Here is a 19,021-nt window from a genome sequence, read left to right as displayed (position 1 = left end):
CATGGTGTCCAATTTTGTTGATGTTATATCTAATTTTATACAATCTTAAAGATGTAACATTATCAATTCTTTTCTAGAAATATTTTTAATATGATAAGAATTTCTTCGAAGTACAATACTTTATGATATAAATGTAGGATAGGAAGAATATGGTAAGAAGAATTTGTTTACACCAGGGGTGTTTCCGGAGTTTGTATGTAGCGGTTGGCAGTTCTGCGCGGCGACTGGCTGAAGCTTTACCAACCACAGACTCGGGCGGGCTCCCTCCTCACTGGCTCCCGGCCCGCCAGCCAACCAGTTCGCCCACTCCAACACGGGTTTGTTCTTCCTAACCACCAATGGTGACTTTCTAGCCGAACTTTCAAACGGACTGCGGGCTGATAGATGCACGGGGAAGTGCGAAACGTGGGGGGACGGGAGGGAAGGAGAAGGGGAGGGGGGACGGAAGATTCGCCATTTGTAATTTTTGTCTGGGCCCGTTTGGAGCTGTGGGTTTGCCGTCCGTCTACACCACCCGTGTGATGTATAGGTTTGTTCATGACATGAGGAACTTAAATCTACTAAGATCGTGACCTAGAAACATGTTTTCGAGGCTGTTTTGCCACCTTTACCTGTTCAGAAATGGCTGCCCGCAATTTTTCACCATCTGTCGCCAGCTCATGTTCCTTTGTTTAGAAAATGTCGGGAATCCATGATACAGCATATGAAGGGGGAGGGGATGCGATGGGGTGCACACGGATGAAGTACATGTACAAGGCCCCTGTGTTATGATCACACTCTACAGGGATGAGATTGTAGTCGTGGACTGTTTCCAGGGCCTCCACAAGCCAGTTCCTCGGCTCCGGGGCCAACATCCCCAAGGAAATCTTACCACAGACGCCCCTCATGTCCTGCGTACGTGGTAAAATTTCCTTGGGGGTATGTTGGCCATAGAGCCGAGGAGCTGGCCTGGTGAGGCCCTGGAAGCAGTCTGGCATCCGGGCTGTTTGATAGCTAGAATATATAAATAAGGGAAGGATATTCAACGATGTTGAGATTTTATGAAGTTGGGTAAGAGAAAATTCCAGCCAATCATTCATATTAGAGATTTGATAACTCCTCCATACTTTTTTTTGACCATTTTTATGATGATAATCCTAGTCCATTCAGGGAGACCTTTTTATAACCACCTTGTTCCATTGATGCAGAAATGATGAATTCATATGTGAACCAGGGAACCCCCATGACAGGCCATCTCTACCTGTGAAAAAATATCTCTGTGAACAGAATGGATAGAGACTTATCCCCCAGGCTCCCCTTGTAACAGATTTCTTTTAATTTTATGGACTTTTATTTAGAATGATTGGAGAGGTATATTGCTTTGTTATGAGCTTGGTCTTGGTAATGAACCCAAATTGAATTACATTGTATTTATTGTATTAATTTAAAGGACGACATTCAGGTTGTGTTGCCCGCGAGTTCCTTACTGAATAAAATCATCATTAATTCATCATACCAATAACTCCCCCTTCCCTTACCCATAATGATAATGTGGTGGTCCAACACTCACCACTTCTTTCATTTGCCAGTACTAAACTATAAACTTCTTTGTGTGTGAACTTGCAGACCCATGGATGGTGGTGGAGAAGGACAAATGGATCAAAGCACAGATCACACGGCAGATGACACTGGCACCCTCAGGTAATACTCAATACTAGTTCTGTGCATTGCTATCTGTTGATGTCTGTTATACTGTATACTAGTAATGATTCAGCCAGCTTCTTGGTTCAGAGAGTCAGACAGAAGTCCCTTGTCAGTAAGTCAACCAACATTACCTCTTTGTTTTGCAGTATGGCTGTTCACTTAGAAGGTACCCCACAGGGAGCAGACGGCACACAAGGTCTCCTGACCAACGACTACAGCTATGTCCTGGATGATAGTAAGTAAAACTAGTGTTTCTTGTAATGAATGATGGTGAAACACCTTTGAACATTGGAGAAATGTTGTGTTCATTCATTAAGTACTGCAGGTCAAAGGATAAAACCAATTTTGTTTTGATTGTAGCTTTCAGTAAGAGAACACCTCAATTAAGGATTTTTTCAAATCATTAAGAGTTCTGTGTCTTGCTGATGAAAAAGTTGCAAACAAAATTGTAGTTTATCAAAAGAAAAAACACCAAAGTCCTCCTCTTATAATCTTAGGTACTTTGTAGCCTGTTGAACTGTATTTTTGTGCAGAGTAACTAACATGTCCCAAGTGTATTGATAAGTATGTTGTGTAGCACTGTACTATTCAAAGCCTTACGAGACCAACGAATGCCTAAAACATGCATAGGTCCTAGTCTGTACTACTAGACTGACAGACAGCACCTGTACTGAGAGGTGTACTGGAAGGTAAAGCCACCTGTCCCTTGATGCTTCCAGGTGCAGCAGGTGCGTCGGCCAATGACAGTATAGCGAGTGGCGGAGACGATGACGGCGGTCACAAAGACGGTGACAGCCTCCGTGAGCACGTGGGTGTGGAACCTCTACAGGAACAGGTAACTCTCCTCTTGCAATTGAGTGGTTTCACTTTTCAAAATGATTTGTGTCTACTGTCTAGTTGGGTCTAGTCTAGTCTTCTATTTCCCTAAAATTCTACATGTTGGTCAGGGCTGTCTCCTGCTCAAATTTTTTTCCATCCCACAGGCAGTCATTAGTTGTTAACCCATTGGTATAATTTTCCAGGGTAAATTTTTCATTTTGAACTTAGAAAATGCAATTTCCATCAATTTCATGTCATGAAGTTCAGATTTTTTTAATGGATGGGGTGAACTTTTTGTCCATCCCAACAAGAAAATTTCAGTCTGGGGACGGAGGGATGGGTTCTGGAGACAGTCCTGGTCTAGTTGGAAAGAAAGTTTTCTGTTTCACGAAAAATGAAATTCTACATGTTGATGCTATCTTATTAAAAGTAGCTACCCTTACCAAAGACTTCTCTTTTGTGTGAGAAGTTTTGTTTAAGTGTTATTCTTTTTCCTGTAGATGTTGTAGGTTGTAGATCTACATGTATTTCCTTAGAGTGTTTCCAACTCTGTGCAGAGCCCAAATTGCAATGTTGCTTCATGATTTTCTTTAGATGATTTTCTACAGATAAACATGTACTATAGTTATTGTTATAAATCTGTATATGATGTGTGTATAGAGTTTTCTGCATGCATGATGCTTACATTGATTGCCATGGGTAGATATGTCCTAACTTGTGACTGTATCAACACATTTAATGCTCCAGCTTTATCCATCTATGTAACAACTAGTGTGCAGAAATTGATAGCTGACTCGGCTAGGACATAGATATATATAGTCGATTCTGCACCAGAAGAGAGAGCCTCCCCACTTTCCTGACACCTAAAGTGTGTTGCATTCTCTGCCCTTCTTCCTTACGGCACTCTTAGGACCGATTCCTGCCCATAGCCAATGTCAGTCGCATCATGAAAAACTCTATCCCCAAAATGGCAAAGGTAAAGTGGCACGTTTCTGAGTATATATACCACCCTGCCTGCCTAGAAAACGTTTAACTTTGTGTTTTCACTTCTTTTCCGCTCAATCCCAGGACCGGTTTTTGCCCATTCACAATATTAGTCGCATTATGAGAAAGGCTATTCCCAAAAAAGAAAAGGTAATGTTGTCGTTACACCTATACATTCTCCATATAGATATGCATGTTTGAGTAGTTTCTATATGTGTGAACATTTGCATGTCATTCAATTGATACATACGTGATGAAAGTGAAAAAAGAGTCAAAGTTGCATGGGCCTGTCAGTAGAATTGCCCGAGGATTTGTTTTGTAGATGTGCTTGACCACTGTTGTCAAGATACGAAAGCAGAAATGAATTGAAGTGACTGCATTACATGTATTTGTAGAGTTAAAAAGAATACTACTAATGACAGCTAGTACACTCAGTCAATATTGTGATTTTGTTATCTAGAATATTGAAACTAACCCACCATAATAAAACCGCACCCTCACTTGCACAATTAAAGTTTGATTAAACATTCCTCCCTGCTGTGCTATATAGGAAGTCTAGATCTGTAGCATGTAGTTTTTAATTACAATGTATTTTAAGAAAATGTTCCTTTTTAATCCAGTAAATTTCATTCATATAGTAAAAGTAGACTGTTTTATAGATAATGTAGCTTGACTATGTCCAATGTGTAAGTACTAGTTGTACACTTATTATGTGAGGATATGAAATTTCCAACCAGTTTAAAGTATCAACCACCGGTATGCTGTAACCTATTGTATTACCGTACCAGTACAAATTTGATGTTGTAAAGAAACAGTAAAGTGCAGGTTGATTTAGATGTAATTTTGTGGAACTTTTGTCATAGACGACTATTTTATAACTAGTTATATACCAAATAACATGAAAATATCTCTAATTGATGTTTATGTTTGGATAAGGGGATTCTTCTTGTTTAACTGAAATTCCTTATTGTGTTTTTCTTCACAGATTGCCAAGGATGCTAAAGAGTGTGTTCAGGAGTGTGTGTCAGAATTCATCAGTTTTATCACAAGCGAGTATCCTTTCAACAGTTCTGTGCTAACTTGCCATGTCATTAAGGGGATGTTAAAAAAGAAAGGATTTAATCATCACATATTAGTTAACCCTAACCCTGCTGTAGAACAACCATTACCTCCAATTGGTGTCAGCAGGGAAGAGGTTGAAACAAGTAAAAGAGGTTGCTACTGGTAGCAGTCTCACAGTTGAGCTCCTGGTTCCAATTACTTTTTACCTGGGAGACCCCAGTTCAAATCCAGGGAAAGGCATCTCGGTTGGGGCTGGACTGGTTTTTCGGAGGGGACACAAAATGGGGGTCAAATGTTCACTGAGGCACATAAGCATGTTAAAGGGGAAGGTCTAGCAACCCCTCCCTGTAAAGATATACCCTGCTTCTGAAATAGAAAGGAATGTTGCTGTTTTATGTGCCACTAGCCAATACAAGGTGACATCAATAATGAGTGAGACAGTTCTAATTTCTAAGTGACATGGATCATGATGATGATATGATCCCTAACTGCTTGTGTAGAGCGAGTGACAGGTGTCACCAGGAGAAGAGGAAGACCATCAATGGGGAGGATATCTTGTTTGCCATGTCGACCCTGGGGTTCGACAGCTACGTGGAACCACTGAAACTGTACCTTCAGAAGTACAGGGAGGTAAGAGTCAAGGAAGCTGATGTGTTATGCTGAAGGGTTGTTATATCGGCTATACAATACAGAAGGGTCTTCAGCAAGAGTTGGAGAGCTTTCTCTAACGTAGGAAATACTTAACTTTAGTAGAATCTTATGAGTTCTATTTTACTAAGGTTTGTGAGCTTTCTCCAACGTAGGAAATACAAATATACTTACTTTAGTAGAATCTAAGTTTTCTTTTATTAAGGTTTGTATTGACATATAAAAACCACCGAGATGTGTTGTATTGAGCTTTTGTATCAATATACTGTGAAATACAGTTTGTCATTTGTCTTCAAATTCTGCAATGTAGCAAATTTGTTTGGTGTTTTAAAAAATCCTGTGTTTCTTCCAGTCCATGAAGGGTGAGAAGGGAGGGATGAACACATCGACTACAGGTGCGGGAGACGAGAGTATGGCGTCAGACCTGGGCGCTGATGATTCTTTCAGTAAGTCTTCTGATTACTTCAACACACTATCCACAAAGGTCTTTGTGCTGATTTTATAACATGACGTATTTTTGTATCATTTTGATACTGTTGTAGTGATTGAAAACACTTTATTTGCCACTCTGCGTCATGTAATTGTCAAACAATTTGTAAATAACTGCTTAGAAAGTACATGTTTTTGTTATACTGGTTTAGATGCAGCAAATAGAAGACTAATAAAAGAAATGTTAATGACATTAGTACTGAAAGTCTTGACAAACAATCTAACCCTTCTGTGCTCTTGTCTGTTGTAGCTGCCAACATCATCTCCACAGACGGCCAGACCACGATGACATACACATACCCCACACAGGTTCAGGTGGGTACTAGGATTCCTGTACTGGAAGTAAGTCTTCTCTCTCTCTTTCTGTACTCACTCAGACGTTCACACACCCATAGACTGCAGCAAAGGATTTTTTTTATTCCATACTTGTAGAAAAGCCCTCCCAGTATTTTTTGAGAGTTTTATTCCATACTTGTAGAAAAGCCCTCCCGCTATTTGTCAAAGGTTTGACTCCATACTTGTAGAATAGCCCTCCCACTATATTTTGACTTTGACTCCATACTTGTAGAATAGCCCTTACACTATTTTTAGAAAGTTTGATTCCATACTTGTAGAATAGCCCTCACACTATTTTTACAGAGTTTTATTCCATACTTGTAGAAAAGCCCTCCCACTATTTTTTTTTACTTTGACTCCATACTTGTAGAATAGCCCTCACATTATTTTTACAGAGTTTGATTCCATACTTGTAGAATAGTCCTCACACTGTTTCTTGAATGCTTGCTACATTTCTGGGTTCAAATTTAGTTTCAAACTAGAAATTGCAACTGAATTATGATCCTATTGCCAGGAAAATCCAGTAAAGGCAGGTTTGTTCTGCAAATTGAAGCAAAACTCAGTTCTCCCATATAAAGATGAATACATCATGCCATTGTCAATGCAAGAACTTGACTATGATTTACACGAACACCTGAAAAATATGTTGCATTTATCTTGTACAAGCACATTTTTGTATTTGAAATCGAGACTTGAAGCTGGTGTTATGTACCTGACGTAAGTGGCTTTAAAATGGTTGTAACTGTTGTTTATTTTCACAGATGGGCCAACAACTTCAGTTCACAGGAATGTCCAGTTGAGCGCACGTCTTCACAGACTCATCACACAGAATCTGCAAACCCTTCCTCACCAGTAACCTGTATGGCTGTATCTCACTTGTACAAAGATCCCTTTACTTCAACAGTTTGATGAATTTTCCTGTACCTCAATAGTAAAATGTAGATTATTTCATTTGTCACAGTCTCTGTTGCTAAGGAAGCCTAACAGAGAAGGTTGAATTTTGAAGATTGTTTTTTCTGTCAGTAGCTTTGATTTGATGAGTACGGACATCTAGGCGGACACAGAGCATTGTTCTGTTTGTTTGCCAATCAGTGAATCTGTAACATTGTAAGGAAATGTTTCAGTCCAACTTCAGTATTCCTGTGAAGTATATCCCACATTTAATGTTGGACTCCTTCACACATCTTTGTTAAAGAATGGCCACTTTGACTTTGTTAAATACAGAGGTATACAGTAACAAAAAAATAAGGCTTCAGCTTTAAAATCACTTTCTTCCATTCAAAGTATGCAGATGAACTCTCTACAGATTAGGCCTGTTAGAAATAATTTGAACTCTTACGAGATGAAAAGATATACTCATTTTTTGTATCTTGTAAATAAGGACCTTGACACATGATGTTTTTACACATGATGCGAAGTTTGTCTATTGATGCAGCTTTTTTTTACTCCATTCTTTCCCCTGTATATATCAATATGTGACACTGGTAAAAGCATTGCTACACTCGAGACTATGTACTGAACTTTCAGAGGTATTTTTTTCTTTTTAAATCCAGATCCCAAGACATCACTGTATAGAATTACAAATTAGTAGTTAGAACCTCCAAACTGACCTTTAGATCTGTTAAACAGGACCTGTTATAACACTATTACTTTTGTTGATGTATTTGAAGAACACTTTTGATTAGAAATGCACATCTTTACCAGTGTAAATCTGCACTTTGTCCTGTTACTGCTGAATGATTTCAATAAAAGAGATGGCGATCTCAAACACTGTATTCAGTGATTATTTTACTGGGGATGTGTAACTTTTACTTTGTGGCATCAAGTCTGTAATTTTTTTTTAATTTCCAGCATTTACAAACTTGCATGGTATGATTCTAGTAGTACTGTACTGTGAGATTGAAGTGCGGAATACCAGAGTGTCGTAGCCTGAATGGTGAAGTTACCTGCAGTGTCAGGAGCCGGCCTGTAGGAGGCGGTGCTGCAAGCTCTAAAGTGTGCTTGTGTTCCGGCATCGTGAAATGTACTCTCCAAGCAGTGGAGAGTACATTACAGTGGGGAAGACTGACCATCGTTAGTGTGGCAGGTGGAGAGTACATTTCAGTGGGGAAGACTGACCATCGTTAGTGTGGCCGGTAGAAAGAAAGCAGACCATACGAGAATGTTACAATATTCCCCACCAACCTCAGCTTGGAGAGTAGTACGTTGCAGGTGGAAGTTCTAGTTGACAAGTAGTTTCTAGAAGAGAAGCAGAAGTTGTGCACGGGTCTCGTGTGTTCCTTAGAAAGTGGTAAGTAAAATAACCCCCCTGAACTTGCCCATGGAACAGTCCCCTTTGGGGATCTAAGATACACCAATCAAAGTGACAGACGTGTGACCTCTGACGTCATCCGTGTTCCTAATTTGCACTTGTTCAACCGGCAACCTGTAGCACATAACAACAGTGGCCGAAGCGAAGACAAGAAATCTCGTCCAGAATGTGCCGCCGAATTTGCAAACTTGCCACCCTGCTACTGTGTCATCCCGACAAGAGAGCCTTCTACACGTCTCCGGTATGTAAACAAAAACTTTCTTTGAAGCGTCGATGAAGGTTAGACATCCAGGTATATGAACATTACGTAATACAAAATGAACCAAGAAACTTGATACATTCTTAAGAGGGTCAAACGTTTCCTCGATAGCATTCATTATATCTTTCGAATTCATCATTGGCGCAGGTAAATGATAGTGGTCAACCACCATTGATAAAAGAAATATGCCATCTGAAACGTCCGACTCTTAGAGAATTTACCCAGTTGCTTGATTCATTTTGTATTACGTAACTCTGTTTGAATTCACGAAAGAGTCGTGTAACAGATAACTAATAAACAAACTGTGACACACTTGACCTTTCATACACTTATTTCGGTGTCCAAAAGACAACATGTACGATTTAGACTTTTCATATGGATTCATTCCTTTACGTTTAAGTTGATAAAGATACATTTGTTTGCTTCCAAAATGACGGAATTAATGAGTGTGTACGTGTGACTGTGATATAATGACAAGAAAAGTTGTCCTACCGCTTTGCATGTTTGGTTCAGAGCGCAAGTGTGGACAGTCTGTGCTTATTTCGATTTAAGTTTTATTCGTGTCACTGAACAGATTAAAGGGGGCGGTTGCCACAGAATGATGTCTATTCGATGTCATCACCATCACTTTTTCACAAGTCCCAAACAGGATATCTTTTAAAACAAATAAAGACGCATATAATGTTTAAAGTTTATCAATGTTTTTGTTCTTTATTTGACCTGCTTTGATGTTCGTTTGAACTCCATTGTGTACTGCTGCAGCCGGCCGAGTGGGAATCTAGTTTCCAAGTAGGACACAAAAAGCCCTCGGGGTCAACAGTAATACATATACGGGCTGTGTACTAGTAATCAAGAATAATGATTCATGCCCGAAGTCTCCAAGCAGACTAACCTGGCTCAGTTTCAGTTAAGTTACGTGTGTGTTCTTGCAACATCGACATCTTGTACGTCGCCGTTTGAAAATGCAATACTAGAAAGTAAGACTTAATATACTGGATGTTTCAAAACAAGCGTACAAACAGAGACTAGTGAGCCGGATCCGTAAATCTGGTTGGAGTCTATAATTGCAAGAGTTATCTTGTTTTCCTTTAAATCAGTATACCGGTTTTGTTTTCCAGTGGTTTACCGAACAGACGCCGTTCGTTGTGTACCGCGGTCTGGCCGCCATCTTCACCTTCCTGGTACTGCAGGGAAACATGGTGGTGCTCAACATCACCTCCAACTTCGGCTGGTACGTACTACCTACTGATAAGACGTCACCTATATTCAATAGCCACGAGTCACGAATACATAGATGCTCCGCCTCGTCATCGATTACACACACTACATAGCACTAGAGGAATGAGACATTTCCGGCAGCAGGGCTACAGCTAGATTTCAAAGAGTCGCGTTCGTGTGGTCTCAAGTGGTCTTTCAAGCGTTTCAACGGTGGTATTTCAAGCTTAAAAGCTTAATAGTCTTATGTTTAGTGCCCGTTTCGTCACTGTAGTGTAGTTGTCCCAGTTGTTACTTACAATCCTCGCTCTAAAAATCTAGCATTTGGCTTCTAATCTTATAACTATTGGTAGCAATGATTGTGGCTGTAGGACTACCGGCGTTCTACTTCAGATCATACGCATGCGTACATTTGTTACTTACGCCTTTTTAGAGGCAATGGAAGTCGTCTCTGTCTTCTTACTTCTTACCAACGTTAACTCTCTTTTCTACAGGTTCTTGAAGTTCACGCACTGGGGGTTCGTGGCCCTTACTGTACACATGTGCGTATCCGCCGCCATATGCCTGCGGGAACACGTCAAAGGCAGGGACGTCAGCGGGGGAGGAGACGACGACTATTTCGACGACTCGGGCGCCCGAGAAGGCGACGACTTTTACCGAAATGGGCCGAATATGGAGCAAATGCCCCGATCCAATGAAAAGAGTCCTAAGAGAAGGCATCACGAACAAAATAGAAGCACGGGCCCACTCCCTTGGTACATTAAGTTAGACTGGGCGCTGTATAACATCGCATGCACCCACGCACTGACCATTTCCATTGTGTATTACTCCTCCATGGGCGCAGATTTGTCCACAAACAGTTGGTTCTTACATGTCATGAACTCAATCATAGTTGTGATGGAGGTCCTTATCTGTGGCATCCCCACACGAATTGCTCACGTCATCTATCCACTGTTGTTTATGGTGACGTATCTGCTTTTTGTGTACTGGGTCTCGTCATTGGATGGGTTCAAGAAATACGGCCAGGTGTACACTTTCTTAGATTTCGCGGGAAAAACAAAGAGGACCGCTTATATGGTCGTGATTATGATGATTATTGTGGTGCCCGCTTTCCATTTAATGGTCTATGTGATCTACAGGTGTAGGCTTGCACTTCTGGGGATGGTGAAGGGAGAGAGTGTTAAAACAGACCCTAATTATGGTACGATGGACGCTCAAACTCAGACAGAACAGATGGTTTCACTGGATGAATGCCATATTGAGGAATAAGTGGTAGGATTGTCCTTTAAAAAAAAGTAGAATTTCATAGAAGTTGAATTACTATCGTTGTTGAAATGTTTAACATAATTTGCTCGAATGCATGGATGGGTTTAATGAATAAACATGATTTGCGATGTACCGCGACTGGGACTTACAGATATATTGTCTTCATTATGATAGAAATTGAATGTTATACATGTCTGGTACACTTACTTCAATATTCAGATGTCAAGATTAAAACAAGGGTATTCCCATAGCCTCCATTTGTCGTAAGGGCAGTGTGTTGTTATTCAGAGTGTCCAGGTAGCCTCCACCGGGCCCTCATACGGGCGTATGGATCGTAGAATTCAGCAGAAAAAGGAATAATTAGCCAGTAGAGTCAGTCCAAGGTGAAGATCACATTTCTCCCGCGTAGGCGCAAGCGAAATCCTGGCAAATATTCTCCTTGACTTGACTCCTCGCTTGAAAACATGATAATGGTTACGCATGGTGCAAACGCCTGTCAGCCCTTTTAACTGACCCTTAGGTTGAAAGTTAAATGGCATAGTTAAAGAGCATAGTTAAAACTATACAACTATGCCATTTCGTTGTCTGTGTGCACGCCCCGATGTGTCCAAAAGTCATGTGTCAAATCAAAGCTTCTTAGCCAAATCAAACCCCACGTTTTTAAGTAGTGATATCCAAGTCTGTTCCACCCTTCTGACATTGACATCGACATCACAAGCCAATGAGCTACAGGTAAATGTTCGCACTGGTGAAATGTGATCACAACAACTAATCTCCAGGCAGATCTAACGCGGTGGCAAAGACCGTGTCCAACTGGCAAATGGAGCCGAATTTATGAGGAAGTGATGATAGAACACTAGTAATCGCAAGGCTCGTGTGTCGCTCGCAATAATTCATGCCAGATGTAGAGCGGTCCTACTTGGGGCGATTTTGGGGCGAATTAGGCATTTCGGAACATAAGGCGGTCACCCGATTTTTGGGTGACACGCCTATTTTCCGAACTCTCGATTTTTGTTCTCACGGTGACTTGAAAAATTGGAGCGAGTTCTTGTTAAATTTATCAGTAGTTCTTGCGATTGGTCCTTCCAAATCCGGCTGCCCCAGGAAAGAAAGCGCTGGAGGGACGGGAGTCGATAGAAATTAGATAAACATGATCTCACACTGACTGCATGGTTTGACTTAATCGGTTCGACTCTCTCCGCCATTGACTCTGGTGACCGAGTTCGGCACCGTTGCACATGGTGACTTTCCAGTAAAATCACAATTTAGTGGGAGGAAACTGTAAGACTTGTAACTCAGTTGTAAGGTTGTACATTATCCTTCGGTGCCATCACTCCTACTAGAGGCATGTTAGGCACGGGACGGACCAATGCGTTAGGCCCCGTTCACACCAGGCTTCACGTATTTGGTTGGATTTATCCAGATACGCGAAGTCTGGTATGAACAGGGGTCTATACACGCTCGTACCCAGCGCCGCGAAGAAGCCATAGGTTTAGATCGTGGGCTCAACCAATACACAAAATAAAACTATATGGAATCCACGGCTGTCATTTTGTTTTGTTTTGTGTTTGTCGCAATTACCTTAGCAAATCGTAAGTTGTGTGACTCTTGTGTGCGTCTCTATACAACGTGTGACTGTACACTAGTTAGCTAGTATTTTCTACAATTACCGAGGCGAAAACAAGACGAAAGTTTACTATTTCGGGGGTAAAATGTTGCCACAATGGTGATACGTTATATCAAAGGGAACTTTAAAATGTACCTAATTTGGTGGCGCTGCGAGGGTGTTAGATTACCCTTCTAGATTGCCGAGAGGGGAGTTATGTCACGGAAGGGAGTTTGCTACGGTAGCGAGTTTGGCCTTCTCCGTTCACGTCCCCAGGATACTACCGTCCTCCCAGCATGCTTCGCGCACCAAAAATACGCTCTCTGTCCCAGGGCTGTCTTTGCGAACAAACCGCTATAGTAGCCCTCATGCGGCCAAAAAGTGAATTGCATAAAAGACTCGCACTCATAAAAGACTCGCATATTCAGTGGAACAAGTCAATTTATTACGACGCTGTGAAGGAGCGTGGGGTCTATATATAACACATGACACTCGCATTGGTCCGTTTCCATAGCCTTCTTCTCGGCATTCCACGAGCATGAGAGCATATAATTAAAGAATCTGGCTCTCTGAACCTGGCCCGGGCCCCATATGTTGAAAATCGCGAAACAGCGCCACTCCTGGAAGGCAGAGGCTACGTTCCGGTCCACCGCTGATAGTGATTTTACGCATACCGTACCTGTCTGTCCTGTCTGCCTGCTGCCCCATGACGTAATAGGGGATTCCCCGTCTACACGTGATCCTCTCCACCAATCACAAGCAGGCGCGCGACGCGCGAAACTTAGCGTCCTCTCACAACTTTGGATCTCCCAGCCCTCACCCAATGAAGTTTCCAACGCGCGCAGGTTCCATTTCGTCCACTGTTCTCAGACTCTTCTACTGTGTACTACGTACCTTGACACCATGCAGAATTTCGGCCTTGACGACAATAGCGGCCAGAACGACTACGATATGGTTGAACAGTACAGGGAGCGTCGATGTCGCGGCGTTTACTGTGAGAGGACCCTGGTAAGCTATGACAATCTTTTCTGACACAACAAAAGTACACTGTGATTATCATTAGGGCCTATACAACTATACATGCAAACAAACCAGTGGATATAAAGGAATTGACCTACATACAAGTATATTGATAATAGTTACAGTAAACTACAAGTTCTAAGCTCAAAACATTCTTTGATATATTTACCTATTTATCCCTGACGTCGACACTAAGTAACGTTACGCTCTGAGTAGTGTGGTCTGGTAGCTATCTCTATCGTCATGTCTATCTGCCCCCCAACGACCAGGACAAGTCGAGGGAGTAGGTCGGTAGGTTCCCGTGGAACTTGGGACCTTTTTTATCGCTCAGTTTTTCTCGTACGAGGGTGACCGGTATTTTCTAAAATACTCTAAGCAAATCCCTTGTCACGTTGCGGTGGTACTCCCTACTTTTTTTTAGAGAAGGGAGAAGAAGTTGATTCTGTAAGTTAGCTAAGCACTCTTCTGATATCTTTTTTTTTTACTTCTGTCTTATAAATAGTTTTTAGATAAAATGTCATGTACTTGGCAGTACTCATTCTTCTGATGCGCTGCCCATTCGGATATCTGTGCTTTATAAATAGCAGTATGTTTATCCTTTTTTTATTTGGTTTGTTTTGTATTATTTTTACTTATTATGGACTCCCTGGCGGATTTAATTCGTAACATACACTAGACATGTAATGGTAGTATGTCCGAAAATTTGCTGCTGAGACGTCGGAGGTGTGGCCTCTTAGGAACTGAAAATATTAATGACTTTTTATCGTGACGTTAAGCTATGGGAGAGAATGGAATGGTTTAGCTACTACTAGTAGCTGCCACCATTCCTGTAGTTAACCAGCTCACCGACTCCCAATAATTCCGTATATAGATGCAATCCTCAACCCCGGATCTATTTCAAGATTATACAATACAATACAATACAATACATATACTGTATAGTCTTTTAATTTTGGGGCCTTGAGGCTTTGGTTTAAGTTTTGTAACTTAGTGGTTCGCCCGCTGCTTCGCCATATGGACCAAATTCCGTTGGGTCACAGTGGTGATGAGTCATGACTGATCTTACTGCCCATGAGTGAATGACATGGACGAGGAAGCTTTGGCTTCCGATGTTTGTTTCAGGCCGACAGGCGTCAAACGGGAAAAGAGTAGGGTACAGGGGTGCCCCGTTGTGCCAGTGGCCACAGATGCTAGCCGCAAAATGCGAGAGTGCACCTCTTCGTGACGTAGAGGGGATTCCCCTGCGGTTCTATCAATAACAGACAATGTTTTTCGACGGAAAAGAAAGGGCGAAACACCAGTCGAAAATCCTCCGCAAACTTATACAAGTTCCGCGCTACACAGGTGACGTTACGTATAGATACGTTCAGTGCCCCCCCCCCCCCCCCAAGGAAGACCGATATACATTACCTTACGAAAGTCGTACTTTTGTTGTGTCAATAAAGATTGCATATGTAACCCCTTGTTTTATGGCGGTTTAGTACGCGTTCCTTGTGGTCGTTTGTATGCGTTCATCGGTGGTAGGTTAAGGGTGAGGCAGGGTAAAAGGGCAAGTCGAGTCTTAATTGCACATCCAAGTTTACTGCGCTTAGTAATCTCTCAGACGATATTCTAACACACAGGACAGCGAGCCTTCTTACTCATCGATGGATTTGTAGAGGCAAACTCGCACATCCAAAATAGCACACCCAGGTCACTGTGCTTACTTTAATAATCTCTCAGACTTGTCACACTGTTTCAACGTTTTGATGATATACTCCTTGTGTCTTGGCACACAGTCTCTTTTTGTTTGTCAAACACCAAAGGCTTCCACTTTCTTGTGGTATACCTCCATTATACATTTAATATCTCGCGCATCTTCTCGCGCATCTCCTCTAAATTTGACATTTTCCCCAAGCAGGGGTGTAAGGGATTCCCACATGGAAGATCATCTGATTAGGGGAGGTACGTTTTGAATGAGCACATGTTGGGGGCTGCAAGCTTCAAATGACAATCACTGCTTGGAGAGAAGGTTTGCCCTTCATGATTTGTGTGGTGACTTTATCTGTGACGACTGTGGTGACCTACTCTCCAAGCAGAGGTTGTCGTTTGAAAATTGCTGCCCCAAACCCATCTCCCCGTGCATGAGCGACCAAACCCGTATCTCCCCTGACGCACTAATACATATGATCGTGTTGCTACTACATGTAGCCTGGGTGCCATTCTATTTCTACCGGGGCTCCTACACTCGCTACCCTAAGGGCTTTTCTCCCGCCAAGTCTGACCCAGTCAGAACGTCCACTATGAGTTTTGGTATGATGCCAAGTGTGCTGCGATGACAATGAACAACGTACTCTGTCCTCGGGCTGCCAACAAAATCGCCGAGGGAGGGCGGGGCTGTACCAAATCCACATAAACTCGCCCCACCCATAGTGTACATGATGCACCAATCACAGAAGAGCACCACGGGTAAATAGAAACCTTTTCGGCATAATGCCAAGTTTACATGTGCTGCGATGACAATGTCAAACAATTTCACGTTACGCATTGGCGCCTAGACCTGGGTGGCTGCTTCATTCCCAGGCCTTGGTCTAATCCAAACTGAAGCTTTTAAAACTGAATTGAACGTGGCAGTGGCAGCATGCAAGCAGAAAACACGGACCAATCTGACCACAGACTTGGTCCAGACGACTTTTTTCTGGTAGTGAGGCTGTGGGATAACAACTTGACGGGACAAACACGGGAAACACGCCTCCAAGCCACAGCCGCTCGTTCCAATATCCAGGTAAGGTTCGCTCCAGTGTTTGGTGCTCAAAATGTGGTTTTCTGTCGCTCCGTTGTCACAGTACGAATTTTGTATGCGAAGACACTGGTTTCTTCGCCCTCAGATATCAATGTACGGTCAAACCTGTCAACAGCTAGTCCAGACAGGATTCTCGATATGTATATGTATTAAAACATATCGGGACCACCAAAAAGTGCAAATGTACTTATTTTTGAGCCTCGCCTGTTAACTTCACCAAACTCGCAGCTCCCAAAAACTTACCGCTGAAACGTCGGAGGGATGATCTCAGCTGAGGAATTGAAAATCTTATTGGCTTTTTGTCTTGACATTTATCTTTCTATCCCCTTCTCTAACCAGCTAACAGAAGAAGTAGTAGAAAATATTTTTCTTTAAACGTTAAATCGCGGTCAGCTTCTATCATTTCCAAAGTGCCAAAATTGTCAATCTGAAAACATCTTTTAAAAGCTGACACCTTCCAACATCTCACTGGCGAGTTTGTTTTGCCAGATTTAGTCGTTTTAGTCGGCAACTTAGAAAGCAATTTGTCGGGTCATGGCTGATTCGAAGCTGAGTTCCAAAACGATCGATTGGTCGGTGTGAAATACGGCTAGGCAGCACCCAGGACAGCTACCCTACTACCTGGACTTCATACGCTCAACTACCACAAACGATTATGTCAATAGAAGACAAAGAGCGCACCAAGCCAAGTAGCAGGTATTCGGCAGCCCCCGGTCAGGCTTGGGGTAAGGTATTGCGTAACAATGTACATACAAAGCACTCGGTGCTGTACATCTATTGAAAACTGGAACTTAACTCTACAAGCAGGAGCTATTTTGGGGCCATTGGAACACCATGGCATGTACATGTATACCTTTGTAAAATTTCATCACAGATTAACCAGAATCGGGAATCGGGGCCAGGGTCTTTTGCTGGGGAACCCGTATTGCCGCCCGTATGCGGGTTTCCCACCAATACGATTTCCCGAGCAAAAGACCCTGGCCCCGAAGTTGAAAATCGCTAATCAGCGCTCCTCAAAAAAATTATCACCGGCACCACCCGAGAGGCCTGCAAAGGAGGCTAACATTTATCTGGACAACACTCGCAGGGTGATCAGAATACTGTTGTTGTATAATGCAACTGGCCTGGCCCAAGTCCAAATTCAATGTCAAGTTGCCAATACAATTATCTTTTTATTTATTTAGAAAAAAGGATCTGAAGAAACAGAACACATGTTTTCGGAGTAAGGCCTGACTCCAGGCAAGGCGACCCCGCATAGTGACGTAGGGGATTCCCCTCAACTTCAACCAATCAGACAAGTTCTAGCAAACGTTCTACCAATCACAGACAAGTTATTTACACTTACCACACTGCTTACCACTGATACCAGCGAGCACTGAGGGTTCGAAATAACCATACCTGGGCCTGACTATAATTTGGTTGGCGGGGATGTACTAAGTGGGAGCTCGTGGCAGCGATTGTTGGCAGCACCCTAGGCTGGGCGCAGGTATGAGCTAGGTGAGGTTAACTCTTGTCCCTTTTCCTGCCTAATTCTCCGCGTCATAAGACGCATGCATAAGCCTAGTCAATGAGGTTGGACTAGTCACACAGGCCTACAGTGTGACTAGGCTCAAGTCACAATACGCTTAATTAATAAGGAATAGTAACAGGACGCAGTAGACCCTTAACGACTCGCTCGTACATGACGCAGGTATGCTAGGTATCATAACGTTGTGGGGTGATTGCCGTGACAAGGGACTCCCCTTTGTTAAGTCGTTGTTTCTTTGTAGGTGTTCTTCACTGTTACAGACATTAAGGTTGGCTGCACGTCCATGTTTTTGCTCTCGTGAATCTCTCAGAGTTATAACTTTTAATTGTGACGATATACTCCTTGCTATTAGACAGTTTCAATTTGTTACTACAACACTAGTGTCTACCAGACTAGTACGCTGGCCAACAGGGAGAATAATTTTCCAGGGGCGTTTGGCTACTAAAGGTTCTGACCGGCCGCGCTGTCCGGAGGGGGAAATGTTAACCTTACCGTGGACTGACTCTCCGGACAAATCTTCCCTTTTTGGCAAATTCTACGATCCGAACCCCCATAGAGAGGCCTGGTGGAGGCTAGCTTTTACTGAACAAAATTCGGTGAAGTGATTGCAGTTTGAGTGTTGACACTGACTGTTTTGTTGGCCGCACTATATTCCATCACACTATAGTATATTGACACAATCACATAGCATAATTGTCGACAATTGTTATTGACTGAGAAAGCAATATCTTTAGTAGGAATGTCTCATGATGTTTTGTTGTTATTGTGCATAACCAGTAAAAATATAGCCTATGTTTGTACTAAGGTACAACCGAACTGTAAGGTTTGATCCACTCACACAGGGAAGGACCCCGACTCATTTAGTTAGATATTAAAGTGTGGTGGGATTTTAAACATGTTTAAAGGCTTTAAAGTGTCTAACCCCATATGGCTAGTGTAACAAAGCGAACTTGTAAAATTCTCTACAGGACGACAGTGATGACATCATGGCTCTAGCAGAGGTGCGGATCACC

At 42.4% G+C, this 19,021-nt stretch overlaps 2 protein-coding genes across 6 annotated transcripts; both read left to right on the top strand.

Annotated features, from left to right (window-relative positions):
• Nucleotides 1-181: 181 nt before the first annotated feature.
• LOC136434705 (uncharacterized) lies at nt 182-7,789 on the top strand. Of its 5 annotated transcripts, none has more exons than XM_066427708.1 (10): nt 182-317; nt 1,606-1,680; nt 1,830-1,918; nt 2,403-2,518; nt 3,571-3,636; nt 4,472-4,539; nt 5,049-5,178; nt 5,549-5,642; nt 5,936-6,027; nt 6,783-7,789. In XM_066427708.1, exons 2-10 carry the CDS (start codon nt 1,610-1,612, stop codon nt 6,819-6,821), a joined length of 765 nt encoding a protein of 254 aa, XP_066283805.1. In that variant the 5' UTR covers nt 182-317; nt 1,606-1,609; the 3' UTR covers nt 6,822-7,789. The 5 variants fall into 5 exon arrangements, with proteins under 5 accessions (XP_066283805.1, XP_066283806.1, XP_066283807.1 ...); XM_066427709.1 differs by having other exon boundaries at nt 202-341; XM_066427710.1 differs by lacking the exon at nt 182-317 and adding an exon at nt 359-529 and having other exon boundaries at nt 5,936-6,000.
• Nucleotides 7,790-8,017: 228 nt separating this feature from the next.
• On the top strand, nt 8,018-11,216 carry LOC136434703 (protein rolling stone-like). The gene is made up of 4 exons (XM_066427703.1): nt 8,018-8,058; nt 8,108-8,573; nt 9,710-9,822; nt 10,301-11,216. Exons 2-4 carry the CDS (start codon nt 8,499-8,501, stop codon nt 11,073-11,075), a joined length of 963 nt encoding a protein of 320 aa, XP_066283800.1. The 5' UTR covers nt 8,018-8,058; nt 8,108-8,498; the 3' UTR covers nt 11,076-11,216.
• Nucleotides 11,217-19,021: the final 7,805 nt, after the last annotated feature.

This window comes from Branchiostoma lanceolatum, chromosome 5 (genome assembly GCF_035083965.1).
Source record: "Branchiostoma lanceolatum isolate klBraLanc5 chromosome 5, klBraLanc5.hap2, whole genome shotgun sequence".
In the NCBI taxonomy this organism is placed as follows: Eukaryota; Metazoa; Chordata; class Leptocardii; order Amphioxiformes; family Branchiostomatidae; genus Branchiostoma; species Branchiostoma lanceolatum.
The sequence above is the reverse complement of the archived record's forward strand: the minus strand, read 5'-3'. Positions and strand labels throughout refer to the sequence as shown.

Bases quoted from the DNA above. Each gene is read 5' to 3' on its own strand.
- LOC136434703 (XM_066427703.1), top strand. From the start codon at position 8,499: ATGTGCCGCCGAATTTGCAAACTTGCCACCCTGCTACTGTGTCATCCC. The intron at 8,574-9,709 runs GTATGTAAACAA...TTTGTTTTCCAG, and splicing joins GAGCCTTCTACACGTCTCCG to TGGTTTACCGAACAGACGCC. The intron at 9,823-10,300 runs GTACGTACTACC...TCTTTTCTACAG, and splicing joins ATCACCTCCAACTTCGGCTG to GTTCTTGAAGTTCACGCACT.
- LOC136434705 (XM_066427706.1), top strand. The intron at 1,919-2,402 runs GTAAGTAAAACT...TGATGCTTCCAG, and splicing joins CAGCTATGTCCTGGATGATA to GTGCAGCAGGTGCGTCGGCC. The intron at 4,540-5,048 runs GTATCCTTTCAA...CTGCTTGTGTAG, and splicing joins ATCAGTTTTATCACAAGCGA to AGCGAGTGACAGGTGTCACC.